Below are 16,998 nucleotides of genomic sequence, written 5' to 3' on the forward strand. Positions count from 1 at the left end.
TTTTAAAATAAGTTATGGACACTTCAGTGCAAAATACAAGTAATAATTTAAGCTGCATGCTAAGGCCCTTATCCTGCAAACTGATCCATGTGGGCAGACTCTTGTTAATTTCAGTGGGACTCCATGTGAATGCAAAGATGTGCCCTCTTGGATCTGATGGCAGAACTGTGGCCTTAAAGGTACATGTACTAGGCGCAGGTGCAGAGCTAGATAAGGGCCTGATCCAGCTCCCACCATTAAGGTCTATTTAGTTCAGTGAGAATTTGATCAGTCCTGAAATGTAGTGTCATAGTTCATTTACTTAGTAAAGGTAGTTAATGAAGTACATCTCTTTCCCAACCTGTTTTCTTTGACAATAAAACCCAGAACCATTTCCCACTAAAATTAGGACAATTAGATGCAAAAATCCTCATGTGATTCAATGATAGGGTTATTCACACAGAAGGGAAAAGAGGGTCCTTAAAAATTGTGTAAGATTAATATGGGGAAGGAGAAAGAGATCCTTGTTAAGAAAAATAACATAAGACACATGCAACCAACACTTTAAGAAAAAGGTATTTTATTTACACAACTGCTATAGTTCCTTAAGAACAATATATACCATCTTTATTTGAAAGGGTCAGTCTTCTTTCAAATACAAGAACTGCATAATGCAGGACTGTCAGTAATGCAAAACAGCAGTCACATCACTTCTATAGTGCAGGCTCAAGCAGCGCAAGTAAATTATACTTTAAAAACAGTATGGCTGAATATTATAATTGAAACACAGTGTTTGCACTTTGACAAGGTTAACTAGAACAGAACAAGGGTTTTGTTCATGCTTTAGTAGGAATGTGACTCTCTCATTTGAGGTTTACACCCTTTATCGGGTTAGGAGAATTTTTCTTCAGGCAGACTGCTTTTCACTTAAACAAGGTTGGATTTCTCTCCCTCTGTAATTTTGTCTTTTGTATTCCAGTAATCCACTGCTTTATAGTATAAAAGTTTGCACACAGGTATATATTTGCCTTAGAGGTGGTGCTTTCCAATCTTGAACTGTCTTGCACAAAGAAACACTGACATACTAATATATACCAAAATTAGACAGCTTGTATTTTATAGTCTTAAATAGTGGAATGGGAGAGGGAGACTGTTTCTAAGACAGAGGGGAAAGAGGACTGATAGAATTCAGAGAATGCCAAGACTAGCTCCTTACTCAACCTTTTTGGTCTAAACAATTGTTTTTCCAGTTTCAGAATGGTGTTGCTCTTTAATGGTTATGGGGGTATTATGGCAGCAATGAAAGAGAAAGTATTTTAAATAACACCGGAAATGAATGCAAGAAAAAGTAACTTATTTCTCTCTTTGAGCTTATTGCTGTGATCTTAAAAAAAAAAAATTAGAACAAACCAACTGGAAGACCAAGTATAAGCAGTCATTCTGGTGTTTGAGTCAGTGTCCAGCACTATTGTGTTCTAGCAGAAAAGCAAGGAAAAGTCCAAAGATCTCAAATTATGTTTCCTTTAGTTCAGTGCCACAAGAGTTTATTAAAGCTATTGTCCTTGCTTCTTTGAAAGGTACCTGAAAGAAACAAAACAAATTATTTTTAACCAAAATAAAATGGGGGGAGGGGAGAATGTTAGTTGGTACAAGAGCTATCATACATATAAAGGGAAGGGTAGCCACCTTTCTGTATACAGTGCTATAAAATCCCTCCTGGCCAGAGGCAAAACCCTTTCACCTATAAAGGGTTAAGAAGCTAAGGTAACCTAGCTGGCACCTGACCCAAATGACCAATGAGAGGACAAGATACTTTCAAATCTGGAGGGGGAGGAGGGAACAAAGGGTTTTTCTGTCTGTGTGATGCTTTCACCGGGACCAGATCAGGAAGGCAGCCTCAGAACTTCTGTTAAGTTAGTAAGTAATCTAGCTAGAAATGCGTTAGATTTCCTTTTGTTTTTCCTCAGCCTCAAATCTGGCTAATTCCAACAGTCTGTCATCAGTGCAGTCTGTCATCCTAACCTCTCTGTTTTTAACTAACTTTACACCTGAGAGTTAAGAAAAAAGAAAAAAGAAAAAAAAAAAAACAACACACCCCAAAAACCTGGCTTGTAAAATTTTGCTGTGCTGTAACCCGATAGCTGCTCTCAGCCTACAGAAAAATCCTTTTGTTATGCCTGCTGCTCTGTCCCCCAGGCAGACACACAGAATCTACAGCTGCAATCACCTTTTACAAAACTGGCTTTTAAAATCCTGCTGTGCTTCTAGTTCAAAACGATCCCACCACCCTGCCAAGGTTCCTTCCCCACTCTGAACTCTAGGGTGCAGATGTGGGGACCTGCATGCGAGACCCTCTAAACTTCTTACCAGCTTAGGTTAAAACTTTCCCAAGGTACAAACTTTGCCTTGTCCTTGAACCGTATGCTGCCACCACCAAGTGTTTTAAACAAAGAACAGGGAAAGAGCCCACTTGGAGATGTCTTCCCGCAAAATATCCCCCCAAGCCCTACACCCCCTTTCCTGGGGAAGGCTTGATAAGAATCCTCACCAATTTGTACAGGTGAACACAGACCAAAACCCTTTGATTTTTCATTGTTAAGATCCATCAGGTTCTTAAAAGAAGAATTTTAATTAAAGAAAAGGTAAAAGAATCACCTCTGTAAAATCAGGATGGTAAACACCTTACAGGGTAATCAGATTCAAAACAGAGAATCCCTCTAGGCAAAACCTTAGTTACAAAAAGACACAAAAACAGGAATATATATTCCATCCAGCACAGCTTATTTTACCAGCCTTTACACAAACGGAAATCTAACGCATTTCTAGCTAGATTACTTACTAACTTAACAGAAGTTCTGAGGCTGCCTTCCTGATCTGGTCCCGGCAAAAGCATCACACAGACAGAAAAACCCTTTGTTCCCCCTCTCCAGATCTGAAAGTATCTCGTCCTCTCATTGGTCATTTGGGTCAGGTGCTAGCTAGGTTACCGTAGCTTCTTAACCCTTTATAGGTGAAAGGGTTTTGCCTCTGGCCAGGAGGGATTTTATAGCACTGTATACAGAAAGGTGGTTACCCTTCCCTTTATATTTATGACACGAGCTCTTTTATAATAGGCTGTATGACACTGCTTAAGAACCAGCATGCCTTTGAATGACTTATTACAAATGGAATGATTCAAGACCTATGATCATTAATGCACTGGGTGATGGAAAGGTGGTGGTTAGAGGCGGCTTTCAAGATTTCACCATCATTCCTCTCTGTGAAAAGTAGATTTCCTACAATCCAACACAGACGTGGTTACTATTTTTGAAAGTAACAACTAAATATACAAACACGTTTAAATCAAATTTCAGTTAATCTGAAATTACCTCATATAGCTCTCTAAGGTCTTTTGGTCTAAACATTCTGCTGTTAGGAGTCTGACAAATTCTGAAGGAAGATGCCTTTAAACATTAAGGTTTTGATGACGATTCATTAAAGAATAAGGCCATTCAATTACTCCACTTTTAGGGTTCTCCTCTTACTACAGTTGGGAGATGTCAAGCACCATGGTAACATCACAGCTTTTATAATCTTTATTAAAAACACCCTGTAACTGGCCTTCACAGCAGAGAGTTCCAAAGGGTTAATTTAAAATTAACTTGGCATTTGGCCTCCATGCTAAGTAGCATACAGCACTAATTAATTAAGATTAACAAATTTCCAGAGCTGTTTTTATTGAGACAAACAACATGTTGCATTCACATTTACATGTTGCATTCACATTTATTTATTGTATGGTATTGCAAGCTCCTCTCAAAGCTCAGGGCACTTGTATAAAGATTATGAGGAAGACTTTCAAAAGCACAAATGAGAGTTAGATGCCCAACTTCCCAATGACTTTCAATGGAAGTTAGGCACTTACCTGCCTTTTATGCCTTTGAAAATCTCCCCCCAAAGGCTATATAGCCTTAATACTTTACTGCCCAAACCTGGTGCACAACATAACCCCTCTGCATAGCATAAACCCTCATTAACAATTAGGAACCTCATTATACACAGTGATCCACATTTAACCACCTCTGACCCTTTAATCATATGTTCTGAAAAAAGACTTGTAATATGCCCTGAAGGTTAATAAAGTTAGACTGTCAGACTGGGGGTGGGAAGAGAAGGACTTCCAGGCCCTCTGATGGAGAACACCCTAACCTCCATACCCCACTATAGAGCAGTTCGGTTGAACACTTCCACTGACCACAACTGCTATAGTATCACATGGAACAAGAGGTGCTCACCCAAACTGTCAGGTCCCAAACCATTTAGTGGGTTAGGTCATAAATCAAAGCCTTAAGTTCTAACCAAAAACTAGAGACCCATCCCATCTCAAGTTGAAGTGTGTGTAGCAGTGCAGTCTTTCCTTCCAGGTAATTTTAAAGCAGGATATAGTATTTAGGGATGATGGGAGGGAGAAAGCTTGACATAGTCCTTACCTTTCCCAGTGTTTGTGATTCAGTTCCAAAAAGTCATCTAATTTTGCTATTTCTTTGAGGTACTGAGTAAGCTTTAAAAGCTCCTTGTCTTTATCCCGATTTAAATGTGCTTTCATAAAGGGTCTTATCTATTGAGAGACAGAAGTATAAACACAACACTTGCAATTCTCTCACATTTGGTTATTTGTGAATTAGGTATACTTTTATTATTTGTGAAGTAAGTATACTGTTCAGAGTAAGTTAGGCGTCCCTGCCACTCATTCATGTAAAGAGAAATCCCAGAAAAGTCTACACAAAAATAATTTGTATACAAACTATACCAACTAAGTCTTTTCTAGTATTATACAGAACAGGGTACTTTATAGGCTTTTAATTCTTGAGAGATCTCATCCTTCATGAAAATGCCCACCTGCTTAAACCAACTAGAAAATAAAATTCTTGCTGTCTCATTGTTTTCAAACAGGAGCAAAGGAGGATACTCTTCATAATTACTTTCCCGCTAGTTAGTCCAGAAGTGCCTACAATCTGAAGCTCAGTTCACTAAAGTCTTAGGTTATGTGGTATGCATACTGCATTTGGAATCTGGACGCCTGGATGGCCATAACTGAGACATTATCATTTCCACAAGTTTCTGTAGAAAACTTTCTACCTCATAGATAGGAAGTCCCTTAAATATCCATAACAGAACACTACTGTTACTTTTCTGTTCAGTCTGTCCCTGTTGCCATCTCACCACAGAGGTTACAAAATTATAGTAAGAACTTAGGTATTTTCCAGTCCCAGATCAATCTGCTGCTATTCTAGCTTGAACATGTCTATTACGGGTTATTTGACTTCTGAGTTAGTTAAAGGGACACAGTCAAATACAAGTCAATGAAACTTCAGGTATTGCATCTTCCCCCAATTCCCCTGCTAGTTTGGCATTACAATTTTTCCCTATCATTTTTCTCTCCCCTATTATTCTGTGAAAGACACCCCCACACACACCACCAAAAAGGGGGTGGGGAGAGGAACAAAGTAAAAATAACTGCACAAAATAAAACTGAAAAGGAAGTTTTGTGTCACAGTAATCTATGGTGTTGCTTGTAACAATAGAGGGTTCAAAAAACTTAAATGATTTTGAGTTGACTGTGACTTTTTAAAGGAGCTGTGAAACTCATTCCAAATCTCGCTATCTACTTGTATCATAAGCTTTTGGACAATCAGTGAAGCCCAAGTGGAGTGGCTGATTAAATTCTTTTGCCTTAGGTTGAAAATCTGATCTTGATTCCCTCTCCTCCAACATCCTCTCTCAACAACCACCTCCAATTTGTCTTGCTGTCAATATAATCTGGGCTGTAACACATTTGTGCCGTACCCCCGTGAACAAGTAATGATACTGTTCTGTCCGTCTCGCACTTCATCACTTCTCCCTCTAGTCAGACTGAATGTTCAAGCGATTTGCACTGGTCTGTCACAATTTCTAACACAACCAGATAGATTTTACAACAAGGGATGTAAGAGTAGTTTTCATCTCCTTGAACTTTGTGGCATTACCTCAATAACATATCTCATCCAACATAAACATTTTACTAGGGTGACAGCTTCTTTGGAAAAAGAAGGCTTTAATATAGCTTTGCTGACAATTGCCTTAGTCTTGGTATGTATTATACCTTTGCCTCATTTTAGCCACTCACCATTCTTCCCCCTCTACTTCACTAATAGCATTTTGCCATACACTTCTCTTAGGATTCTGCCCTGGAGGAATATCCTTGGGCAGTCCCCTCACAGAAAGAGCATTGATAATCTTCTGCTTCCCAAAACAGTGCACATTTCTTACTGAACATTTCATACAATTTCATCCATCATATGTCCGTGTACAAACATCTTGGAGTCCTATTTCTTAGACTGACCAGATTTTTTTTCCTCATGAACACCACGACAGTTTAACCCATTATCAGAAATTCAAGCAGTGTTCTTTCTTTCTATTTACTGAATCAACATCAATAATGAGGAGTCTGAAAACAGAAGTTAGTTGGCAATTTTGTTCCGTATGATAACTTGCATTTCTGCAGTACCACTGATTTCATAGGAGCAGGACCTTTTTTATATTGGCATACCTCTGATAAAGTACAGCAACAAGATATTTAATGTCATTTATCCTATGTTTGTTCAGCACCAAGTACAGTGGGGCCCAATCTGATTGGTCTTTAGTCTTCCTACTTCATTTCAGTAGTCTAAATGTTTCTACTTTAACAGTAAATCAAAATACCATATTCAGTACATCTCCCTACTACTAAAAAGCGATTATCTAGTCCAAATAGTTGTTCTTTGTTTTTAAACTATCAAATATGCATTGTGTTTTGTTGATCAACATCTCACAGTAGTTTAAAAACACAGTAAAGAAATACAGAAAGCAGCTATAAGAAGTCAATTATTTACTTTCATTTGTTGCTGCTTTGCTAATAATTTCATTGAAAGTTACCTTTAGTCCATTTTGTGGGTTCATTAGAAAGTTTCGTCCAATATCATCAAACATGATAGTATTTTTCTTGTTGTAAAACTCCGAAAATTTGCCCCATATAACACCAAGAGGTTTCACCTGCAAATAGAAGTGTGTAAGAGTTACCTGAGGTAAAACACATGATGTAAAGATTGCAAGAGATGTGGAAATCATACCATCAGTATTGCAACTTTACTGTACTTTTCACTTATCCTTTTGCTGAAGAATTAGCAGGTGCATGCAGTCTATTGTCTTCAATATAGTACTTCAAAATTACTCATTAAATGTATATCGTGAAAAGTAGTCTTGTGACACAAATGAATGTTCTCCCAATAGCCCTATTTATTAGTTGTTTGACAGCCACATTGTCTATTATAGCCAAAGAACGACTGTAAATTCAAAATGCTACAGAGAGATTGTTCTCCCCAGTCCCCCTTCCTGAACTTCAGTTGGTTTTTAGGGTTTTCTTATGTGCAAGTCCCAACACAAACTTAAAACAAAAATATATAAGGGGGTTCCGATCACTAGCTATTTTAAAAGAAAAAACCTTTCTGTTTAAAAGGAGGAAAACCATTAATCTAGGAAATACAAAACGATTCTTACATCTATTAGTCCTCTCCTTGGAGTGTGCACCGTTATCATGGCAGCACTGTCCAACATGAAGGTTATCTTGTAGTTTGCATTTGTACTCACTCCCAGCTCCTGGGTAACAGAGATTAATAATTGAAATTCCAGACAGACAGTTTTACTGCTATCAATTAAAAACTTTGATTGTAACACATTATATTTGTGAAGGGGTCAGCGGCGGAGGATGAACGGAGACATGCAAAAAATAGATTTCTACTCTCCTATTCAACGAGAATAAAGTACAGAATTCTACTAACACAAAAAACTGGTGTGAGTGTAGTATTGCAATTCCTAGGGCCAAACTTCATAAACAACTGACATCCGTATAAAATCAGTGAGTTCAGTGAAGAGACAAGATACAGAGAGCTTCTGACCCACCTCAGTATCATCCCTGTATCCACAACAAGCAAGAAGAGAAGAGGGGGCAATGTTCTCCAAAATTTCTAGATGATGTAGACCCCCGCTCAGTCTCTAGAGCTAAGTGTGTAACAAAGAGCGTGTGTTTTCCTTTCTTCAATTTGCTCCTGTTCCACATTATAGCCAGGCCCAAAGACCAAGCAAATATGATAGTAGTCAACATGTGGGACAGTAGAAGGGTAAGTGCCTAATGAAAGAATCAGCCTTGCAACAGATCTGGCTCACCTTTTATAGACCTGGCCACTCCTGAAACAATGGGAGCACAGACAACTTAGATCATTTATAGAAAATAATCTTTGAGTAAATGACACTGCATCATTTCTATTTCAAATCCTTTCTTAAAACTATCATGTAACACTAAACTTTGCTATAATGTGTAAATTTATTACTTTGTTGCACATACCAGAATTAAAATTCAGAACCATGCGCCAAGTAAGCACAAACCATCCACTGCAACAGCTTTCCTTCAGACATCTAGCCACACCTGAGTGCCTTGCTGTTATGTACAAAGTGAATCTTCTTACAGATGAAGAGTGCTCTCTACATAGATCAGTGTCAGTGTTATACCAAAGCGAAATGCTAAACAGCATCTGAATTCCATTTATGTGTGTGTGATAAGAATAAAATTAAACTGAGTTATTCTGCCTTACTTTTGTTGCTGCAGATGTTACCTCTGAGAACTAACAGCGTGTGGTGACCCTTTAAAGACAGCTCCAGAACTTTTTTCTGTTTCAGCCCTTTAAGGCCAGGTACTTTGGGGGTGGTTGTTCCCAAATGGAGGATGCAAACTGTAGGCTAGAAGCAACATAAGCTTGAAGCTATGGAAGGGGACAACTATACAAGAGAGGTCTTCTGCTCAGTTTAGAGAGAGAAGCAGCAAACTGCTATCGGTGGGAATCAAGTGACCAAGACTGAGGCCTGGACCACAGTGGGGCTCCCAGCAGAGAAGGAAACCAGGAAAGCCTGAGTGCGAAGCAGATACAGCTGAGTTTAGAGCAAATGACTGCTTTGCTATCCAGGACTACCTGCAGCCCATGGTAGAGGGAGATCACACAGGTGCCCCTGGGGCGCTGAGGTACCATCTAGAGGTAGTCTGGTTCTATCCCTGCAATCAAGGGGAGATTGTTGCATGTATCTAGGGAATGGGCTGTGGCCAAAGAAAGGCAAATTATTGGTTTTCTGGATATCTTATTTCATTAGACTTTCCTTTACCTATGACAGGACGATTGTGGGTTTTATCTAGAGTGCTAACCAACCAGAGAGGGGAAACTGAGGCAGCAGCTGCACCTCACGAGTGGTAAGCAACCCTTTTACAAAGATATTTAATCATATATCCACATTGGTCTGAAACCATATTTTAGTACCAGTGAACTGAAATGTAAACTCTCTGAAGTTTCCCTCTCAATAAACGCTAGCCAATAAAAAAATAAGAGCAGGAAAGTCTGACAGACCTATTTATCATAGTGGGGTACAACTGACCATAGTTAAGGATGGGTCATGTTTACCATTCTCACCCCAATTTCATTCATTCATAACTCAAAGCTTTCATAGCTTTGCCTGAAGTTCTCTATCATTGATCTCTACCTAAAGCTGATCTATAAAAAGACCATGACTATTCTGAGCATAAGCAAAGTGGAAAATATACTTTTCCCAATTAAAAAAAAACCACTCAAAAATGGCAGCCACAAAGCCAAAACAGCAGAAGTACAAAAGGCATAAATCTGGAACTGAAACTGGTTTTGATTTGACTGAGTTTTGAGAATTTGAAAATTACAAACCAAGCATGCAGCAATTTTTACTAAGCTCACTAAGTGGATAGCTAAAGCTAGCTGCAAATATGTTCACAGCTAAGTCAGCTGTGCTGTCACTAGCTAATTGTCTATTGCGCTTAAATCAGTAAAGAACTGGATCTGAAAGGGCTCCTATGGACTTTGTAAGAGGCACAGGAGAGAGCAGAACTCCACCATTGGGGAAGGTGCAAGGAAAAAACGGGAGGGGCTCCCTCCTGCTGTTCTCTAGGATGCTACATGTGTATCTATGGACACTTAAAAAACTGCATTACATTTATGAAAAATAGTATTTGATATAATTACAGATTATATATACAAATGAGAGCAAAATCTGCATGACCAATCTAATCTCTAGCACCTCCTGGCTCATATTTTAGCTGTGTAAATTTAACACTTACTGCAGTGAAACTTTGTATGGAATTCTAAAATTAGAATTATTCTCAGTTTTGTGAGGGAGACTGTTTTAAAAACACTATGAACTTTTAGAAAACCCAAACAGCTTTTTATCGCCCTGCCCACACTCCCTAACTGCTAGTATTGCTATATAAGCTGCTGAACACAGTCTGATTAAAGGTTACAAACCCCATCTACCAAATACTAGCAACATAATAGAAACAAATGATATTTCCAGACATAACTTACTTTCATTTTAGCTTCAATCCACTTCATATTAGTAGCAGCTAAAACAAGGGGAGGAGGGAGAAGAACACTTTATCAAGATGAACCAGTGAAAGGTTAAGTTTCAGTTCTCTTAAACTATCATTTTTGTTTAACTGCTTGGTACAAGTTAAACTATCATTACATTTTCCCTCCATCACTGTCCTCAAGTTTGTTTCCTATGTAAAATATTTAGTTGAAACTAATTCCTTTTAGCTTGAAAAAGCTAACAGACTAGATCAAATTCTGCACACACTTTAAAAGGCAGACTATTTAAACTAAATTAACCATTTTGCTGTAACATGATTAAAGCTACATTAAAAAAAATTAGACTATAGCTCAGCTCGAGACAAGCCTCAACCTGCGAGAAGACAGGAAACCAACTGGTGTGTTAGGGCAGATTAGTGACCACCCTATAATAATGGCAACAGTTTTGCTTGTTTCCTGCCCCACTCTGCTGATGAATACTCTTTATCTATTGTCTGCTTTGGGATATATGCACATTATCAAGCAGCGTATGGATGTTTAACATACATCTTAATCCCTTCAATTCCTTGTTAATCTGTACAAAGTAATATTCGATATTGTTTTATACCCTGTTCATTTCTTCACCACATTCATTTATTTGCATGGGCAGTATACTGTGTTTAGCTACATGAGGTCTACCATCTTTCTAAAAATAGATCTAATCACTACTGAGCATGAACGGACTACTCACTCAGGGATTAAATTCAATACAGCCAAAATTAAGGTATTGCGTCAGGTTTTACAATAAACAGCAAAAGATGCAATTATATTTAACAACTTTACTGCAGCATCCCACATGCTAAACAATTCACAAGATTTTCATTTGGTAAAGAAAATAACTTACACCAAATTACAATATCATAATCTTCATATGCAGACGTCAGGAATTCATGAAGGTATGGCCTCATTAACTCTACCCCAGTTTCTGCACATGACCTATGGTCTGAGAGGAAAACAAACAATTCATTATTAGTTTAGCATGTTTTTTGTTAAATCCGATTCCTGTATGGGCCCCATCAATGAAACACCCAACACTTCAAAAAACAATTAATATATTCTCCTAAACCCTATTATACAGGGAAGTTGTATCCCCACTCTGGGAACTACAGCAGAGAGACTGTAGCTTGCCCAAGCCTGTGGCAGAGCCAAAAATGTAACATAGGTTCCCTCAGACAGAGTCCAGTTAACCATAAGACCATTTTTCCTCCTTTATTTCAAAAGGCAATATTTGTGACCATATGCCTTAATGATTCTTACTGTCAAACACACAAGCATAACAGTCTGCCTTCATTAGAAAATGGCTTCCTGTGAAACTCTCATTATTACAGCACCTTCAACTCATGTTCTTACTAATGACTTGAATTCTGATCCTGGATTACAAACATCTCACACATAATTTTTAGGCGGTTGGAGGAAAGGAGAGAGAAAGATAATTGGTAAGGTTTAGAGTCAAACTCCATAATGTCCCCATATCCCAATACAGTCTGTGAAGTCATAAGAAAATGCTGATCTCTCAGAGAAAAACCATTTTGGTAGTTTTCATATGCAGTGTATTATGGAGTGGTGTTTCAAAACTCCATGAGAATCAACCCTGAACTAATCTCCTCTTACCAAAAAGAGAAACATCACCACCTACAGGTTGACTTTATCATATTTTAAATAAGTGTTTTTCCATTCACTGCCACCTCAATGCCTGGGACAGCATACAAAAGGAAAATTACACCGGACCCTCGCTAGAACGCACATCTATATAGCACAAATTCGCATATAAGGCGGTTGCAGCCATGGATCCCAAATTTAATTACTTTAATTGCAATTCATTTTAATGCGGTCCCTGCTATAACGTGGTACCGTGCATGGATCCCAAATCCCGCGTTCTAGCAAGGGTCTGGTGCATTAGGATGAAAGTATAAACTTAACTTCTCTCTGCATCCCTAAGTAGCAAATTTATGTATTGCGGCCTTAAATCAACAGTATTCAATGTTGATAAAGCATAAGGCTATTTTAAAAATAGTAGCAATGCAAGACAAAAAAAAGAGTACAAGGCAGCAGTATGGAGGTACAAGCAGATGTTATTAACTGTGACTTGTAAGGGGAAAAATACCTATCAAAGGCTAACATAGTAGTTAATGAACAGACTAATTTCTTAAAAAAAAAAAAGTTCGATAACTTACCAAACAGTGTGTAATCAACATCTAGTACCAACAGCTTTTTCCCTTCCCTAGGAGGATTCAGAATTTCCACTTTGTACTCTTTGACTCTGCGGGAAATTTTTAGTAGGTTTTCTTCCCTAATACAACAGTACATACAGTTATAGTTAACAAGTGAGGACTGAACATTCAGCAACATTGCAATCTTTTCTTAAAATGGCTATAACACACCTATTTTCTACTTCAACAACTTCTTCTTCAATATCAAAGTCATTGACTACATCATCATTGTCAGGGGGTGGTCCAAGGACATCCTCCTAGAGGGATGAAAAAATACAGCAGCATTAAAATAAACACATTGAATCTCAGGATTTTGTTACAACACATTACAGGAAAAAGATAAAACTGCTTAATCTATATGCTTTTCATTTTAACAGTGGCACAATTAGTGAAACGTTTCAGAGGTGCTAGAAGCACATAACAGAGCTTATACTTAAGACTGATCACTACAGCAATTATAACATGCAAATCTATTATAGTTCTACAGGGAAGTTCATTTTACACACAAGGCAGGAGCAGCAAAGTTGGTATGGTGCCATTATTCTTAAACCAACTTGTCTCTGGAACACTAGAATTTCAGTCACAATTAGGAAACACAGGACAAAATGCAGTTCATAATTTTATAGAAACAAATGGGCAAAAAGAAAATGTTTACCAAACTCTCTTCACGAGTTCCCATCATCATGATTTTAGTATTTGGTTTCAGTTTGAGAGCTCCGAGCTTAACATCATTGTCTGCAGGTTTGCCTACAACACAAGCAGATCATTGTTTTTGCACTGAAGTCGAGGGATTTCATTTGGTTTAAGATGACAGACCCATACTAAATACCATGTCATTGGAGCCTCAGTTTCCCTATGTCACTAACATGTTCAAGGATAGACTATTATGAACCTGTATTAATACAGAGTAATGCCAAACTGAAATAAAAAATTATTTATATTACAACAGCGCTTTGACTCTCCAATCAAGACGGGGGCTTCATTGCCCAGGTACTATACATAAAATCCCTCTCATACTTGCAGTTTACTTTTTTTTTTAAACTTTAATTTGCAGAAATTTCACATCAGTCATTTAAAAACAGGCATGATGTACCAACGCTAAGCAACATCTTGTGATGTGTGACATCCCTGTGAACACACCCATCCAAAATCCATAGCCATTAGGGTCGGGAGGAGAGAGCTCCACTGGTGTATACAGCTTGGACACATAAAAGCAGATTCTTCCTCTGATGAGTTACGCAGCTCCACCAATAACTAATGTGAAGAATTACCTTTCATTTTAAGTCCAAGCAGCTTTTGGCGCTCTGGTAGCACGCCTGTAAGGCCTTTGAGAGATTGTTTAAGATCTAACACTGTATCATCTTCTGATAATGAGGTTATAGAATATTCCTGTCCACCCCATTTTATTATGAGAGAGAGAGACATCCTTGAAGCATATGTTCAGTATTACTGCCAGCAATATCTGCAAGAAGGTAAGGGACAAAGAGATGGTGATATTAAAAAAAATACAGAACTGAGAACAGCATTTAATTGGAAGGCAATTAAGTTTATACTTACAGTATTTTAAAAGCTGCAGTATTACTTAGGTTGTTTGTTTAAAGTTTTTAATTTTGTATGAACTGCAGCAGCTATGACCAAGTTTTAAAACTGAGGGATAAAGTGCAGAGCTAAAACTGGGGCCTGTAGTTACATTTGTATTGAATTTAGCAGTATTATATTCATTACGGTGCTCCAACAATGCTGATTCAATGCACATCCAGCCCAGTCTATGCTAGTAGCACCCAGCTATAGTAAAGCAGCGTCACAATCATAGTCACTGCAAATCTCAACTGCACTAAGGAACTATTAAGCAATGAGACTGTCAAGAGTGTGAGTTCTACACATGTAATTATGGAAGAACTACATATAAAAATATTTCTAATCTTGATAGTTAAATTTAAGCATTCGCCTTCCCTACTCATTTACACCATTACAGATGTGTAATACAACACACTCCAGGGCATATTTTATTGTGCCATTATCAAAGTAGGTGTGTGAAAACAAAGCCAAAACACTTGCCCAGACAATGCAATTACATCATAACAAGTACCTTATAGTTCACTCAAAATAACCCTAATGTTGATTTACTTAGTATCATTCATGTGTGTCCAAAACAGTTTACAGTTAAGTCACACACAGCAACATACAAATAGCAGAGGGAAAGAGAGATTAGTAGTATAGAGAAGGGAAGAAAACATGGTTTCTGTTGAGGTTTGAAAATGGGTGGAGAATCAGTGAGGGTACAAGGTCAAAGGAAGGCTGTTCCAGATTAGCAGGAGGGGAAGAGGAGAAGGCTCCTGTATCACCAGTGATAGATTGTCCCAAGGGACAAACAGAAGGCTGGCATTAGAAAGTGGAAAGAGCTGACGCACAGAAGTGCTGAGGCCATCTACAGCAAGTGCATGGAAGAGATCATCAGTTATCAGAACCAATCAGCTTTCTCAAATGTGCCCAGGATGGGCCTAGAAGGAAACAGCTTGGATCAAAGAGAGCAAAGGACTTCATGCACTCCTGAAGCGGCATCACAGCTTCCTCAAGAATCTTCCATTAAAAAAATTAAAGTGTGATAAACCTGCAGCATCAAGAGATTTTATTGGGCAAAGGTCTAGTAGTCATTTATTTAGCAACAGCTAGCATCATGCCCTCCAAAAGTGACCCCAGCACCTTCCCATTGGTCTTCACTAGCTGAGAGGAACTAGCTTCTAATTCAGATTGTGTCTGCATGTCACCCAGCACCCCCTGAACTTCAGTGAGCAACACTGGTGGAAACTTGGTCTCAGATGACTTGCCACCCCCCTCCCCCAAGACAAACAGCACTGTCCAAATCCAAAGGCTCTTATCTGGAAAATGAGAGAGAGCACCTCACTGTCAGGAACACTCAGCTCTGCTAGTGGATGCAAACAGATTAACCAGCTTGTTCGCCATCCAGAAGAATGTTTCCAGTTAGAAATTCAGATGTTATGGTGGAGATAAAGCTCTTTGCATCTTGCACAGCTGCAAAAGTTCTGTTTTGGTCAAACTCAGAATGACTTCCATTGCTAGCGCTCCACAGTCTCCCTTTCACTTCACCTATCGTAGGTCTTCTGTATACCAGGGCTCTGAGGAGTCACAGCTTAGACCATTATTCAGAAATGGAGGACAAGACACGAGGGCCTACCAAGCTAGTAGGGGCCAGTGGGCTTATTATAACTAGGCTCCTACAACCAAGGCTCGTGACCGCCCTCATTTTTCCTTAATGCAACGGACACATGCGTAAGCACCTACACCCCGAAGGCAGGGGAGAGTTTCTAAACACGCGGGTTAGCAACTCCCAGCCCCCTGCACACTGAGATACCATCCCACCGCCCACAGGGACCGCCTCGCCCCAGGCCGCCATGTCAGCCCATCTCCCGGGCACGCCGCAGGCCCGCACCACGAGCGGTGAGGCTACCGCCCCCCATCGCCGCCGGCCCCCCGCGGCTCCTCGGCCCGTCCCGCTGCCCGCAGGCACTCGCCAGCCAGGGCGATGGCTGGTGCCCTGCAGCCAGCGGCATCGGGGGCGCACCTGTGGCACCCACCCAGCTCAGTCCAGCCACGGCGCTGTCCCCCGGGAGCCGCCCCGCCCGCCGGGCACGGCCCCTGAGGAAGAAGCGCCCCCACCCCCGCCGCGCTGCATCCCCACGGAGCGGTGGGGGGGGGGGAGGAGGGATCCCAGTCCCGACTTCTCCCCCTCACTCACCCTGGGTAACGGAACCGGCACTTTCCCGGTACCGGCCACACCGGAAGCGGAACTTGCCGTCTCCCCCGCGACCCGGAAGTAGTAGTGGAGAAGGACCCGGATGTGGCTGGGCAGGCGTCAGGAGTGGGCGATCCGCTTCCCGCCGCCGAGCGCGCGCAGCCCACCAGTAACCCGGATGTGCGCGCGGCTCCACCTGCACAAGGGGCCTCGGCACAGCGCGCGTGCGCCCTCGAGCCTCGACGGGACGAGAGACAAGGAGCTGAAGGGGGAGGGGGCTGGCCATGGTGGCGGTGGTGGGAGGGGCTGCAGCGCTGAAGGGGACCCGGGGTGGCTGGGCCTTTGGGGTGAGCCTCCCGGGTCGGGGGGCTCTGAAGGGCTAGGCCCCCGGGGAGGGGCGCTGAAGGGCAGGGAAGGGAGGCCTAGGCCCCCGGGGAGGGGGGCACTCTGAGGGGGAGGATGCTAGGCCCCCGGGGAGGGGGGGCTCCGAGGGAGAGGGGGTACTATGGGGGGGGATGCTAGGTCCCCGGGGAGGGGGGGCTCCGAAGGGCAGGGGGAGGGGGGCACTCTGAGGGGGAGGATGCTC

The 16,998-nt window shown here is 40.7% G+C and overlaps 1 protein-coding gene across 4 annotated transcripts; it reads right to left on the minus strand.

Annotated features, from left to right (window-relative positions):
- Positions 1 to 542: 542 nt before the first annotated feature.
- UBLCP1 (ubiquitin like domain containing CTD phosphatase 1) lies at positions 543 to 16,612 on the minus strand. Of its 4 annotated transcripts, none has more exons than XM_037907097.2 (11): positions 16,416 to 16,612; positions 13,930 to 14,120; positions 13,314 to 13,405; positions 12,830 to 12,915; positions 12,623 to 12,738; positions 11,293 to 11,391; positions 10,407 to 10,444; positions 7,534 to 7,632; positions 6,913 to 7,029; positions 4,449 to 4,576; positions 543 to 1,560 (listed from the first exon to the last, which is right to left on the minus strand). In XM_037907097.2, exons 2-11 carry the CDS (start codon positions 14,081 to 14,083, stop codon positions 1,533 to 1,535), a joined length of 957 nt encoding a protein of 318 aa, XP_037763025.1. In that variant the 5' UTR covers positions 14,084 to 14,120; positions 16,416 to 16,612; the 3' UTR covers positions 543 to 1,532. The 4 variants fall into 4 exon arrangements, with proteins under 4 accessions (XP_037763025.1, XP_043408974.1, XP_043408973.1 ...); XM_043553039.1 differs by lacking the exon at positions 16,416 to 16,612 and adding an exon at positions 16,255 to 16,412; XM_043553038.1 differs by lacking the exon at positions 16,416 to 16,612 and adding an exon at positions 16,251 to 16,368.
- Positions 16,613 to 16,998: the final 386 nt, after the last annotated feature.

Source organism: Chelonia mydas, chromosome 8 (genome assembly GCF_015237465.2).
Source record: "Chelonia mydas isolate rCheMyd1 chromosome 8, rCheMyd1.pri.v2, whole genome shotgun sequence".
In the NCBI taxonomy this organism is placed as follows: domain Eukaryota; kingdom Metazoa; phylum Chordata; order Testudines; family Cheloniidae; genus Chelonia; species Chelonia mydas.

Bases quoted from the DNA above. Each gene is read 5' to 3' on its own strand.
- UBLCP1 (XM_037907097.2), bottom strand. From the start codon at position 14,083: ATGTCTCTCTCTCTCATAATAAAATGGGGTGGACAGGAATATTCTATA. The intron at 7,633-10,406 runs GTAAGTTATGTC...TCTGTTACCCAG, and splicing joins GGATTGAAGCTAAAATGAAA to GAGCTGGGAGTGAGTACAAA. The intron at 4,577-6,912 runs GTAACTTTCAAT...GTCTCTCAATAG, and splicing joins ACCCACAAAATGGACTAAAG to ATAAGACCCTTTATGAAAGC.